This window comes from Epinephelus lanceolatus, chromosome 11 (genome assembly GCF_041903045.1).
Source record: "Epinephelus lanceolatus isolate andai-2023 chromosome 11, ASM4190304v1, whole genome shotgun sequence".
NCBI lineage: Eukaryota > Metazoa > Chordata > Actinopteri > Perciformes > Serranidae > Epinephelus > Epinephelus lanceolatus.
The window spans coordinates 45,630,546-45,643,350 of NC_135744.1; the positions used below are offsets into that span (position 1 = coordinate 45,630,546).

At 42.8% G+C, this 12,805-nt stretch overlaps 2 protein-coding genes across 5 annotated transcripts in view; one reads left to right on the top strand and one right to left on the bottom strand.

The window, feature by feature from the left end:
• The window catches only part of LOC117269406 (arf-GAP with Rho-GAP domain, ANK repeat and PH domain-containing protein 1), a 62,670-nt gene extending 54,903 nt beyond the window's left edge, over positions 1-7,767 (bottom strand). For 2 of the 4 annotated variants that reach the window (XM_078172708.1, XM_078172705.1), the window contains exon 1: positions 7,010-7,195. The gene's annotated coding sequence lies outside the window, so the exon portion shown is untranslated. Of the gene's footprint in view, positions 1-1,857; positions 2,144-7,009; positions 7,196-7,578 lie in introns of those variants that run through there. The other 2 variants (XM_078172706.1, XM_078172707.1) reach the window with 2 other exon arrangements.
• On the top strand, positions 3,311-5,143 carry LOC144464594 (uncharacterized). Its single transcript, XM_078172100.1, has 3 exons — positions 3,311-3,569; positions 3,668-3,950; positions 4,083-5,143. Exons 1-3 carry the CDS (start codon positions 3,388-3,390, stop codon positions 4,635-4,637), a joined length of 1,020 nt encoding a protein of 339 aa, XP_078028226.1. The 5' UTR covers positions 3,311-3,387; the 3' UTR covers positions 4,638-5,143.
• Positions 7,768-12,805: the final 5,038 nt, after the last annotated feature.

A 12,805-nucleotide genomic window follows, 5' to 3' on the forward strand; every position in this document is an offset into this window, starting at 1 on the left:
GATTTCGGCACTTTCTCTGTGCTGTCCCCTTAACAAAAAAAAAAAAAAAAAACTCACGCCGTGTAAGTCATGTGACTCCGCCGCCTCCATCTAGTCTGCATTCACTCAAAGCGAGACTGACGTTGCGTACATAGAGGAGACGAGCACAAACACTGAGGCTGTGTCCGAAAGGCCCACTGGCATACTACATACTACCACTAGATACTACTCCTACCTACTAAACAAGTTGGGTCTATTCGGACATACTAAAAGACTGGTGGGAAAACACTCCATCTGCAGATGGAGTGCCTACAAAAGCACCCCATCTGCTGGTTTGGCTGAGGTACTGCACCAAAATCTGAACGCACCTGTGACTATTGAAATTGCCCAAAAATGAAGCTGGCCACTCTTTACCCACCTCACTGTTCTTTGGGTCTGTCCCTGTCTCCTCTCACTCATGTAATATGTAACATGAGGTTTTACAGCTGTACACTTGTGATGTGACAGTAGTGTTTTTTTCTGATGTCTGATTGTTGGCTGTACAGTGCTACAGTCTTTATAGCATATGCTACTAGAAATGCTCCCGTGTTAAGTGATATCTGTATCTACTGCACATGTGCTGGTGAGTTGTGAAAGGTTTGCAAGATATTACATCCAGGGTGTCTGCAGAGATTTAAAAAGTATTGAAAGTTGATGAATCGATTTAGTGAAAATTGAGGCCTTTAAGTTTAACATAGTCTAATATTCCTCTAATATTGCACAGTTGGTTTGGCATCCAGAGGTCACATGGTCAATAATAGCTTTATATGGAGAATAATAGTTTTATATGAGTTTTTTTTTACATTTAAAAAGTCCTCAAAACTTATAGACTACATAAGATATATTTCAAAAAGACGTGTTGTGGCATGTGAGGAATATTAGCCTCTATGTTACACAGTTGGTTTGACATCATTCACTCAAATGGTTTTAGCATATAATAGATATTTACTTTTCTTTTGAATGTCAAACGGATGTGAATGTCTAATATCAAACTTAATACTGGTATAAAACAGACCGCTTTGTTCATAATCATATTAGCAGAAATACATTTTTGACCAATGAAAGTTGTGTGTGTTGATAATTGTATATTTGTGCAACTTAAATCTTTAGCTTGTTGCACATAATGAAGGAGGCGTACAGACCTGTGCAGCCACAACAATGCGACATTATACATGAAATGGTCAAACAGATTATACATACATATATATATATATATATATATATATATATATATGTAATGTAACGTAAAGTGTGCGTGTAGTTGTAACGTAAAGTGTGCGTGTAGTTAAATCTGTATTGATGCGCTGCTCCAGCTGCCAGCTGCCGTTGCTCCGCCATGATGTTTTGAATCTTGCCAGGCAGCGAGCACGTTGCATTTAAATAGGAGACTGATGATGGCAGTAACATGCCGTGCAACATCTATGATGAAGAGCCCGTGGTGCATTTTGGGTAAGTAGTAGCCCTGCAGTATGCTCTGCAATCATACTACAATGTAGGCGTGTTTAGTAGGAGTGGTAGCATACTACTCTTCCCTACTACGGTTTCAGACATACTACATACTAATTTGGTCTACTACAATCCATACTACTTGGCCTTTCGGACGCAGCCCGAGCCAACAAATCAACTGGAGCAGCTTGTACCCAAACACAGGGTTGGCCCTGCCTATCTAAGACAAAGGCGGGACGTCTGGGTGATTTTGGCCACTGCCTTGGTTAAAGTGTGTGTGTGTGCACGGGGGGCGTCCAGATGTAGCGTCTTTTGTGCGCACAAACCCATTATCTTCATGCGTGCTCACAACCCAAAGCGACACCATAGCAGCGCACATTCGGTACGACGCACTTGTTTTTTCGTCCGGCGCACACAGCTCCATGGACCTGCTTCTCCCTCCGGTGTTGTGTCAGATCCCGGTTCGTTGCCTCCGAGATGTAGAATGTGTATTATAGAAGAGAAACACACATTTCAGGACCGCTGACTTGTGTCATCAGAACAGACATGTTCTATGATTTTCAGCCTCCTTTCATATTTAATAGAGGGGGGACAAACAAGAGGGAGACTGACAGGCGCCCTGCAACTAGTGCTTCCACAAAGCAACTGTTGCTGTCACAGGCGTTTACAAGTGGCACACAATATGCAACAGATTCAAGAATAATAGCCGAGCATATTACAGTTTTTTTCAGTCTCTAACAAGCGTTTGTCCAACCAGTTGTCACATTTTCAAAACTCTAAACACAATTAGCACAGCATCGGTCTTTTGTGGCCATACCATTCACACATTTCATGTCGTTTTCACACAATATGCAGTCAGTGAACACATTTCCACAATGCTTACATTTTCTTAACAGACAAGCTATACCTCCCAACAAAATTATGGATTGTTTTTGTATTATTTACGAATGTTAACACACAACATCCCACAATAGCAAAAACAATATTCCAAACCTTAGATACAGTATAAAAACCTCTGCTTCTGCAATGATATCAGTTCAAAAACAATATATCTCAGCTGATAATAAACAAACAATTGAATAATTGACACACAGCTGATTTATGTTGGGTAAATTGGGCCAACCACAGCTGATTCCAGTCTGGCTTAGACTCAGTGGCAGGGGTTAAAAGGAGGACTTTGAGGAGTGATGTTTTTGGAAACAGAAACAGAAAAAGACAAACACTGTAATGTCTGGACGAGGAAGAGTAACAGCAAGGGGCCCAGTGAGAGGTGCAGTGAGAGGTGCAGGAGCAGTGAGAGGAGCAGTGAGAGGTGCAGGAGCAGTGAGAGGAGCAGGGCCAAGGAGAAGAGCAGGCCCAGTGAGAGATGCAGTGAGAGGTGCAGGAGCAGTGAGAGATGCAGTGAGAGGTGCAGGAGCAGTGAGAGGTGCAGTGAGAGGTGCAGGAGCAGTGAGAGGTGCAGTGAGAGGTGCAGGTGCAGTGAGAGGAGCAGTGAGAGGAGCAGTGAGAGGTGCAGTGAGAGGTGCAGGTGCAGTGAGAGGAGCAGTGAGAGGAGCAGTGAGAGGTGCAGGAGCAGTGAGAGGTGCAGTGAGAGGTGCAGGTGCAGTGAGAGGTGCAGGAGCAGTGAGAGATGCAGTGAGAGGTGCAGGAGCAGTGAGAGATGCAGTGAGAGGTGCAGGAGCAGTGAGAGGTGCAGTGAGAGGAGCAGGTGCAGTGAGAGATGCAGTGAGAGGTGCAGGTGCAGTGAGAGGAGCAGTGAGAGGTGCAGGAGCAGTGAGAGGTGCAGTGAGAGGTGCAGGAGCAGTGAGAGGAGCAGGTGCAGTGAGAGGAGCAGTGAGAGGTGCAGGAGCAGTGAGAGGAGCAGTGAGAGGCGCAGGAGCAGTGAGAGGAGCAGGGCCAGGGAGATGGCAAGGTAGAGGTGTAATGCGTGGTGGTGGCATCCCAAGGGCTGCAAGAACAGTAGTCAGTGATGAAATTCGTGCCACTGTCATTGACCATGTAATCAACCACGGTCTTTCGCTAAGAGAGGCTGGTGAAAGAGTGCAGCCCAATTTGAGGCGGTCAACGGTTGCCTCCATTATACACATCTTTCAACAAACCAACAGGTAAGTATTGCATTTTACATGGATTGTTTCTATTCTCACTTGACACGTCAATAAGGCCATACAGTAATGTATATGTTGATTTTTTTGTCCCTCTAAAGAATGCAACGTCTTCCTCCCTCTGGGGGAAGAGGAAAGCTCCTCAATAATGATCAAGAGCTTGCCATTGTAGAAATGGTTGTTGCAAATAATGCAATAAAACTGCATGAAATTCAAACTAGAATTGTGGAGGACCATGAGATATTTGACAATATCGATAGCATCAGCCTCACAACCATTACGCGGACATTGTCCAAACACGGAGTGCGGATGAAGCAGCTCTACACTGTTCCCTTTGAGAGGAACAGTGAGAGAGTCAAGGAGCTACGACGACAATATATCCAGGTATAGTACTGTGTATTCAATTCAATGTCCAGTTCTATAAGCTTTGCACTTTGCAAGCAGGTAACCTACACAGTAATAGGTTACAGTACAGTATGGTATACAGTAATGAGATTTACATGAACTTTGTTTCAGAGAGTTATGGAATTGGAGGCCAACCAGGCCCCTCATGAATTCATATACATAGATGAGGCAGGATTCAATCTGGCCAAAAGGTGTCGATGTGGACGAAATGTAATTGGAAAAAGGGCCACAGTTGATGTGCCAGGACAGAGAGGGGCAAACATTACCATGTGTGCAGCAATTGCAAATGCAGGATTACTCCTTCACAGATGTCAGGTTGGACCCTACAATACCGAGCGCCTCCTTGCCTTTCTCAATGATCTCCACCAGCGCCTGGTTCCAGAGCAGGATGAGGAGGGTGAAAACATGAGGACCTTTGTAATCACCTGGGACAATGTGGCTTTCCATCATTCGCAAGCAATAACAACATGGTTTGAAGTCCACCCAAGACTGGTACGTCTCTTCCTTCCACCCTATTCACCTTTCCTCAACCCCATAGAGGAGTTCTTTTCTGCATGGAGGTGGAGGGTTTATGACCATCAGCCACATGACCAGATGTCCCTCCTTGAAGCCATGGATGCTGGCTGCAGGGACATCACAGTTAATGATTGCCAAGGGTGGATCTGACATACCAAGCGGTTTTATCCCAGGTGCATCGCCATGGATAATATCAGATGCAATGTTGATGAAAACATGTGGCCTAACCCTGAAGATCGCAGAGATTAGATACAGTAATTTTGTGCTTTTTTTAGTTCCCCCCCTTTTTATCTGGGCTTTTTGCTGTTGTTTTTTTGTTCAGAATGCTCTTGTGTGTTTCATGGATATTTTGTTCACTGTAAGCAATACTGTAAAACTTTTTCTGTTCTATCATATTGTAAACAGTATTTCTACTGTACCTCCTGTAGTAAACAGTAAAGGAAAAAAAAAACTGATTTGCTTTTTACTGGAATGCTTTTGAATGTGAACATTACATGTGGACATACAGTTCCCAACCAAGAAATTTAGTGTAAAAACGGTGGATTGCATGTTTTGCATGCAAATACCTGTAAAACTGAAACATAAAAGTCTATGCAGTTTTTGTAATGTCAACAATAGCCAGTATTTTGAAACCTGGTGTACTTTGATTGACTGCATGTACCTTGTGAAGTGAAAACAAGTGTTATTCTTTGACAGAATAATTTAATTTTGAGTCAGATTTCCAGTGTTTTGGTAAAGTTAGTGTGTGCAGAGAAAGATGTGTTCTATTTTGAAATGAAGAGTTAGTATATATTTAACAAAATGTGTTTTTGAGAAGAAAATTATCCATTTGGCCAATTGTGTTTTGTAGGTGTGAGTCTGTGTTAAGAGTTTAGAAAAAGTATCTGAAGTATGGGGAAGCGCTTATTAGCGATTGAAAACAACTGTAACCCCCCCAAAAGATTTTTTTTTTAAAATAATAAAATAATTGTTCATAAATTGTAATCAAGATAAAAGCTTCAATTACTCATGATATTGATTTTAAGTAATATTGCCCAGCCCTAACTGAAATATTGAGAGCCTTCAGCTATCAGGCTCCTCTCCTGTGGAATCATCTTCCTGTTACGGTCCGGGAGGCAGACACCGTCTCCACATTTAAGACTAGACTTAAGACTTTCCTCTTTGATAAAGCTTATAGTTAGGGCTGGCTCAGGCTTGCCCTGTACCAGCCCCTAGTTAGGCTGACTTAGGCCTAGTCTGCCAGAGGACCCCCTATAATACACCGGGCTCCCTCTCTCTCTCTCTCTCTCTCTCTCTCTCTCTCTGGTATCCTATTACTGCATCTTGCTAACTCGGCCATTCTGGATGTCACTAACTCGGCTTCTTCTCCGGAGCCTTTGTGCTCCACTGTCTCTCAGATTAACTCATATCACAGCGGTGCCTGGACAGCGTGACGTGTGTGGTTGTGCTGCTGCCGTGGTCCTGCCAGATGCCTCCTGCTGCTGCTGCCATCATTAGTCATTAGTCATACTTCTACTGTTATTATACACATATGACTATTGTCACATACGTTTAGCCAACATATGTTCATGTGTGAACAGTAGTTTATAATTTATTCCAGTCTACAAACACAATCAGAACATCATGTAATAATCTACAAACTGCAGATACTTTGACAGTTTAATTTAAAACTTTACAGTGAAGTCATTGAATCGACTGACGCTGCAGCTGAAAACACCGACTCTTTAACAACATGTCATATTTCATGATCAACAACAACACAAACCACAACAGTTAAACAAGACAACATAGCAGCAACAACAACACAACACACACACAAACTTTAACTTCCTATCCGCAGCTCTTCTACCTCAGTCTGATCAGTTATTGTCATATGTGATTAAACATTAGTTGATCTCAGCTCCTCACTGTAACTGCTCCATTAACTGACTCCTGTCATGGCGTCGCTCTGTCTGAACAGCTCCATCACTTTCTGTCTTTGCCAGGTAATAGTTGTTGTTTTTCTCCGTAGATGATCTGATCTGTTTTAAAGTCCACTGACTCACTTTCATATTTCAGAGTCTTTAGTTTAATAAATAATAATTAATGAGTGTGTTGGGTCTGTCTGAGGTTTAATGGCTCTCTGATGAAGGATGAACATTAAGGTCAGAGAAACATCTGCTCCATCTTTAAGAAGAAATAAACTTCATCATCCTCAGTGTTCAGATGCTCACTTCTTCATCACCAACATTTACTTTTACTCTCAGTACTTGATTACATTTAAACACACACACATATATATATGTATATATATATCTATATATATATGTATATGTATATGTATACATCCTGACGTCTGACAGTCAGAGTCCCACACTCAGTAAAGTCCAGGTACGTCAGACTGTGCTGAAGTATCCGAGTAAAAGTACTGAGCTGTGTTAGAAACATTTAAGCACAAAGGACAAACTGAGTCCAACACACAGAATGAACACATGAATAGTCACCAGTCAGAAGAAGAAAGAGTCTGATGTTAAAGTTCTTACCTTGTTTTAAACTCCTCTGTGCCGACACACCTGAGAAACACCTGAGATACCTGCTGCTGCCTGTTTACCTGTGTATTTACCTGTATGTGTGTGTGTGTGTGTGTGTGGAGCTTGACATGTGGACCGTCCTGTTTCAGATCTACCTGCACTCATAAACACTGAACCGTCTAATCTGCTCTCTGCAGGTGTGTCTGTCTCTGTGAACACCTGTGTGACAGGCTGAGTCCGTACCTGCAGAGGTCACATGGACACAACCAGAGCTGTGATTGGTCAGCGGATACACACCTGGACACCGGAACCTGTCAGCTGGTTTAACTCTGTCTGTTTTTACAGTGAACTCAGAAGAATGTCACCAAACCTGCTGCAGGAATCTCACAGTGTGTGTGTGTGTGTGTGTGTGTGTGTGTGTGTGTGAACTTTGTCACGTTACAGTCGTGTTCAGCTGTTCTCACCTGCAGAAAAACAGAAACACATTAATGGTTCTTAGAAACAAGGAGAACTCTGAATCAACAGAGGAGGAGGAAGAGGAGGAGGAGGAGGAGGAGGAGGAGGAGGAGGAAGACAGAGACCTGCACGATGAATGTGTCCACAGTTTCTGTCTCAGGGTGGAGACATGTTGTGTAACTGAGTGAAGACAGAGACAGAAACTATGAAGACGTCTTTGACTGTAGAGGAGACAGCGACCTTCTCTGTAGGAGGAGCAGACTGCAGGCAGGAGGAGGAGGAGGAGCAGAAGGAGGAGGAGCAGTCTGCAGGCAGGAGGAGGAGGGAACCATGAAGACATCTCTGGGCGTTTCTCAGAGTCAAGGATCCTGCAGAGACAAGAATCCTCCCTCTCATTCATTGGACCAGACGAACAAGTGTCCTCATGTGATCATCATTAACCCTCAGCAGACTGAGGAGGTTTCAGTTTAACACTCTGTAATGTTGTTGGACAGTTTTAAACACACGTGTCAGTATTGTCAGAGTCACGTGACTTTTAGGGAGAATATATTTCTGGATCATATTTAAGAGTAAGTGGAGTAATGAAGTAAAGACAACAGCTGTTCTAAATGATCATTAACAATATGAACACACACACACACACACACACACACACACGCACACACATCATAAATTGTAATATTAAATGGTTACTTGAATACTGAATAATGTAGGGCAGATATGAAATGCAACAACATGACACTATCTATGTAGCCTGGCCTATAAGAGCCGTGCACTCTGATCACGTAGGTGCAGCAGTGCTGCAGTGATCACCGTACTCATGATGGTCTCTCAAATGTTCCCACGAAAACGAGTGAAACAGACTCCAAGCCTGTCTGTTAGCTCCGTCTATAACGCTGCCGACTCCCACTCACTGGAGACTCTACGTGATGACGGTGAAGACGACACATTACGTACGCCTGAAGTCTGCGAGGGCTCAGTCTGCAGGTCCAGAGGGTGGAGATTTGGACTCAGTCCTCGGTGACACTGGAACATTTTGTTAGAGGATCCTTCCTTTGATCTGAGAAACACCGTCTGACTTGTTCTTTCTACGCTCAGTCCGTCCTGTCACCTGCAGTCTGAACACGCTCAGGACACACTGCTGTCTCATGACATCACACTCTGACCTTTGACCCTCTGACTTATGTAGCTGTTACCATGGAGATAAAACAAACTCACAGACGGAGGTCGACCTGCAGAGCTCTGATGTAATGACTGTGTTCTGAAGTGTTATATTCACCATGGTGACATCACAGAGGCCCAACGTTCATCTGTCTGTGTTATTTATTTATTCTATTTAATAAACAGTTAATGTTCCTGTTGTTACTGATCGAACTGTCATCAGTCACCTGAACGCACCGTCGTCCATCACTGTGACTCCTGACAGAAGATGAGATGTATCGTCCGCTGTGCAGAGGATTGTGGGTCAGAACGCAGTAACTCATGGGTTAGCTCACAGACTGCAGGATCAGACCGGACGCTGTACGACATCCTGGTGTTTCTGGCGTACTGCATCTGACACACTCTGTATTTGGACACACTAAATCTTTTTCTGCTGTAGCATAGGTTACAATACCGTGGCGTACAATAACGTGGTGTACAGTACTGTGGCATATAATAACATGGTGTACAATAATGTGGCGTACAGTACCGTGGCATATAATGACGTGGTGTACAATAACTTGGTGTACAGTACCGTGGCGTACAATAACGTAGCATACAATAACGTGGCGTACAGTACCGTGGCATATAATAACATGGCGTACAATAATGTGGTGTACAGTACTGTGGCATATAATAACATGATGTACAATAACGTGGCGTACAATAACGTGGCGTACAGTACCGTGGCATATAATAACATGGCGTACAATAACGTGGTGTACAGTACTGTGGCATATAATAACGTGGTGTACAATAACGTGGTGTACAGTACTGTGGCATATAATGACGTGGTGTACAATAACGTGGTGTACAGTACTGTGGCATATAATAACATGGCATACAATAACGTGGTGTACAGTACTGTGGCATATAATAACGTGGTGTACAGTACTGTGGCATATAATAACGTGGTGTACAATAACGTGGTGTACAGTACTGTGGCATATAATGACGTGGTGTACAATAACTTGGTGTACAGTACCGTGGCGTACAATAACGTAGCATACAATAACGTGGCGTACAGTACCGTGGCATATAATAACATGGCGTACAATAACGTGGTGTACAGTACTGTGGCATATAATAACGTGGTGTACAATAACGTGGTGTACAGTACTGTGGCATATAATAACGTGGTGTACAATAACGTGGTGTACAGTACCATGGCATATAATGACGTGGTGTACAATAACTTGGTGTACAGTACCGTGGCGTACAATAACGTAGCATACAATAACGTGGCGTACAATAACGTGGCGTACAATAACGTGGCGTGCAGTACCGTGGCGTACAATAACGTAGCATACAATAACGTAGCATACAGTACCGTGGCGTAAAATAACGTGGCATACAATAACGTGGCGTACAATAACGTGGCATACAATAACGTGGCATACAGTACCGTGGTGTACAATAACGTGGTGTACAATAATGTGGTGTACAATAACGTGACGTACAATAACGTGGCGTACAATGACGTGGCGTACAGTACCGTGGTGTACAATAACGTGGTGTACAATAATGTGGTGTACAATAACGTGGCATACAATAACGTGGCGTACAATAACGTAGTATATAGTATCGTGGCATACAATAACGTAGCGTACAATAACGTGGTGTACAATAATATGGCATACAATAACGTGGCGTAGAGTGGCATACAGAAGCGTAGCGTACGATACATAGCATAGCATACAGTACCGTGGCGTACAGTACTGTGCTAGTACTGTGCTTTGTTCTGGTAGTGTGTTGTGATAATTTGTGGTGATAGTGTGTTGTGTTAGTGTGTTGTGGTAGCGTGTTGTGTTAGTGTGTTGTGTTAGTTTGTTGTGTTAGTGTGTTGTGTTAGTGTGTTGTGTTAGTTTGTTGTGTTAGTGTGTTGTGTTAGTGTGTTGTGTTAGTTTGTTGTGTTAGTGTGTTGTGATAGTCTGTTGTGTTAGTTTGTTGTGTTAGTGTGTTGTGTTAGTGTGTTGTGTTGGTGTGTTGCGTTAGTGTGTTGTGATAGTTTGTTGTGTTACTGTGTTGCGTTAGTGTGTTGTGTTAGTTTGTTGTGTTAGTGTGTTGTGTTAGTGTGTTCTGTTAGTGTGTTGCGATAGTTTGTTGTGTTAGTTTGTTGTGTTAGTGTGTTGTGTTAGTGTGTTAAGTTAGTGTGTTGTGGTAGTCTGTTGTGTTAGTTTGTTGTGTTAGTGTGTTGTGTTAGTGTGTTGCGTTAGTGTGTTGCGTTAGTTTGTTGTGTTAGTGTGTTGCGTTAGTGTGTTGCGTTAGTGTGTTGTGATAGTGTGTTGTGTTAGTGTGTTGTGTTAGTGTGTTGCTTTAGTGTGTTGTGTTAGTTTGTTGTGTTAGTGTGTTGTGTTAGTGTGTTGCGTTAGTGTGTTGCATTAGTGTGTTGTGTTAGTGTGTTGTGTTAGTTTGTTGCGTTAGTCTGTTGTGTTAGTTTGTTGTGTTAGTGTGTTGTGTTAGTTTGTTGTGTTAGTGTGTTGCGTTAGTGTGTTGCGTTAGTGTGTTGCATTAGTGTGTTGTGATGGTTTGTTGTGTTAGTGTGTTGCGTTAGTGTGTTGCATTAATGTTTTGTGATAGTTTGTTGCGTTAGTGTGTTGTGTTAGTGTGTTCTGTTAGTGTGTTGCGATAGTTTGTTGTGTTAGTGTGTTGTGTTAGTGTGTTGTGATAGTTTGTTGTGTTAGTGTGTTGCATTAGTGTGTTGTGGTAGTTTGTTGTGTTAGTGTGTTGTGGTAGTCTGTTGTGTTAGTGTGTTGTGGTAGTGTGTTGTGGTAGTCTGTTCTGTTAGTGTGTTGTGGTAGTGTGTTGTGGTAGTTTGTTGTGTTAGTCTGTTGTGGTAGTCTGTTGTGTTAGTGTGTTGTGTTAGTGTGTTGTGGTAGCGTGTTGTGGTAGTCTGTTCTGTTAGTGTGTTGTGGTAGTGTGTTGTGGTAGTTTGTTGTGTTAGTCTGTTGTGGTAGTCTGTTGTGTTAGTGTGTTGTGTTAGTGTGTTGTGGTAGCGTGTTGTGGTAGTCTGTTCTGTTAGTGTGTTGTGGTAGTGTGTTGTGGTAGTTTGTTGTGTTAGTCTGTTGTGGTAGTCTGTTGTGTTAGTGTGTTGTGTTAGTGTGTTGTGGTAGTGTGTTGTGGTAGTCTGTTCTGTTAGTGTGTTGTGGTAGTGTGTTGTGGTAGTTTGTTGTGTTAGTCTGTTGTGGTAGTCTGTTGTGTTAGTGTGTTGTGTTAGTGTGTTGTGGTAGCGTGTTGTGGTAGTCTGTTCTGTTAGTGTGTTGTGGTAGTGTGTTGTGGTAGTTTGTTGTGTTAGTCTGTTGTGGTAGTCTGTTGTGTTAGTGTGTTGTGTTAGTGTGTTGTGGTAGCGTGTTGTGGTAGTCTGTTCTGTTAGTGTGTTGTGTTAGTGTGTTGTGGTAGCGTGTTGTGGTAGTCTGTTCTGTTAGTGTGTTGTGGTAGTGTGTTGTGGTAGTTTGTTGTGTTAGTCTGTTGTGGTAGTCTGTTGTGTTAGTGTGTTGTGTTAGTGTGTTGTGGTAGCGTGTTGTGGTAGTCTGTTCTGTTAGTGTGTTGTGGTAGTGTGTTGTGGTAGTGTGTTGTGTTAGTGTGTTGTGGTAGTCTGTTGTGTTAGTGTGTTGTGGTAGTTTGTTGTGTTAGTGTGTTGTGTTAGTGTGTTGTGGTAGTCTGTTGTGGTAGTGTGTTGTGGTAGTTTGTTGTGTTAGTCTGTTGTGGTAGTCTGTTGTGTTAGTGTGTTGTGTTAGTGTGTTGTGTTAGTGTGTTGTGGTAGTCTGTTGTGTTAGTGTGTTGTGTTAGTGTGTTGTGGTAGTGTGTTGTGTTAGTGTGTTGTGGTAGTCTGTTGTGTTAGTGTGTTGTGGTAGTTTGTTGTGTTAGTGTGTTGTGTTAGTGTGTTGTGGTAGTCTGTTGTGTTAGTGTGTTGTGTTAGTGTGTTGTGGTAGTGTGTTGTGGTAGTGTATTGTGGTAGTGTGTTGTGGTAGTGTGTTGTGGTAGTTTGTGGTGTTTTAGGTTGTTGTGGTTGTCTGTTGTATTAGTGTGTTGTGGTAGTGTGTTGTGGTAGTTTGTTGTGTTAGTGTATTGTGGTAGTGTGTTGTGGTAGTGTGTTGTGGTAGTCTGTTGTGTTAGTGTATTGTGTTAGTGTGTTGTGGTAGTGTGTTGTGG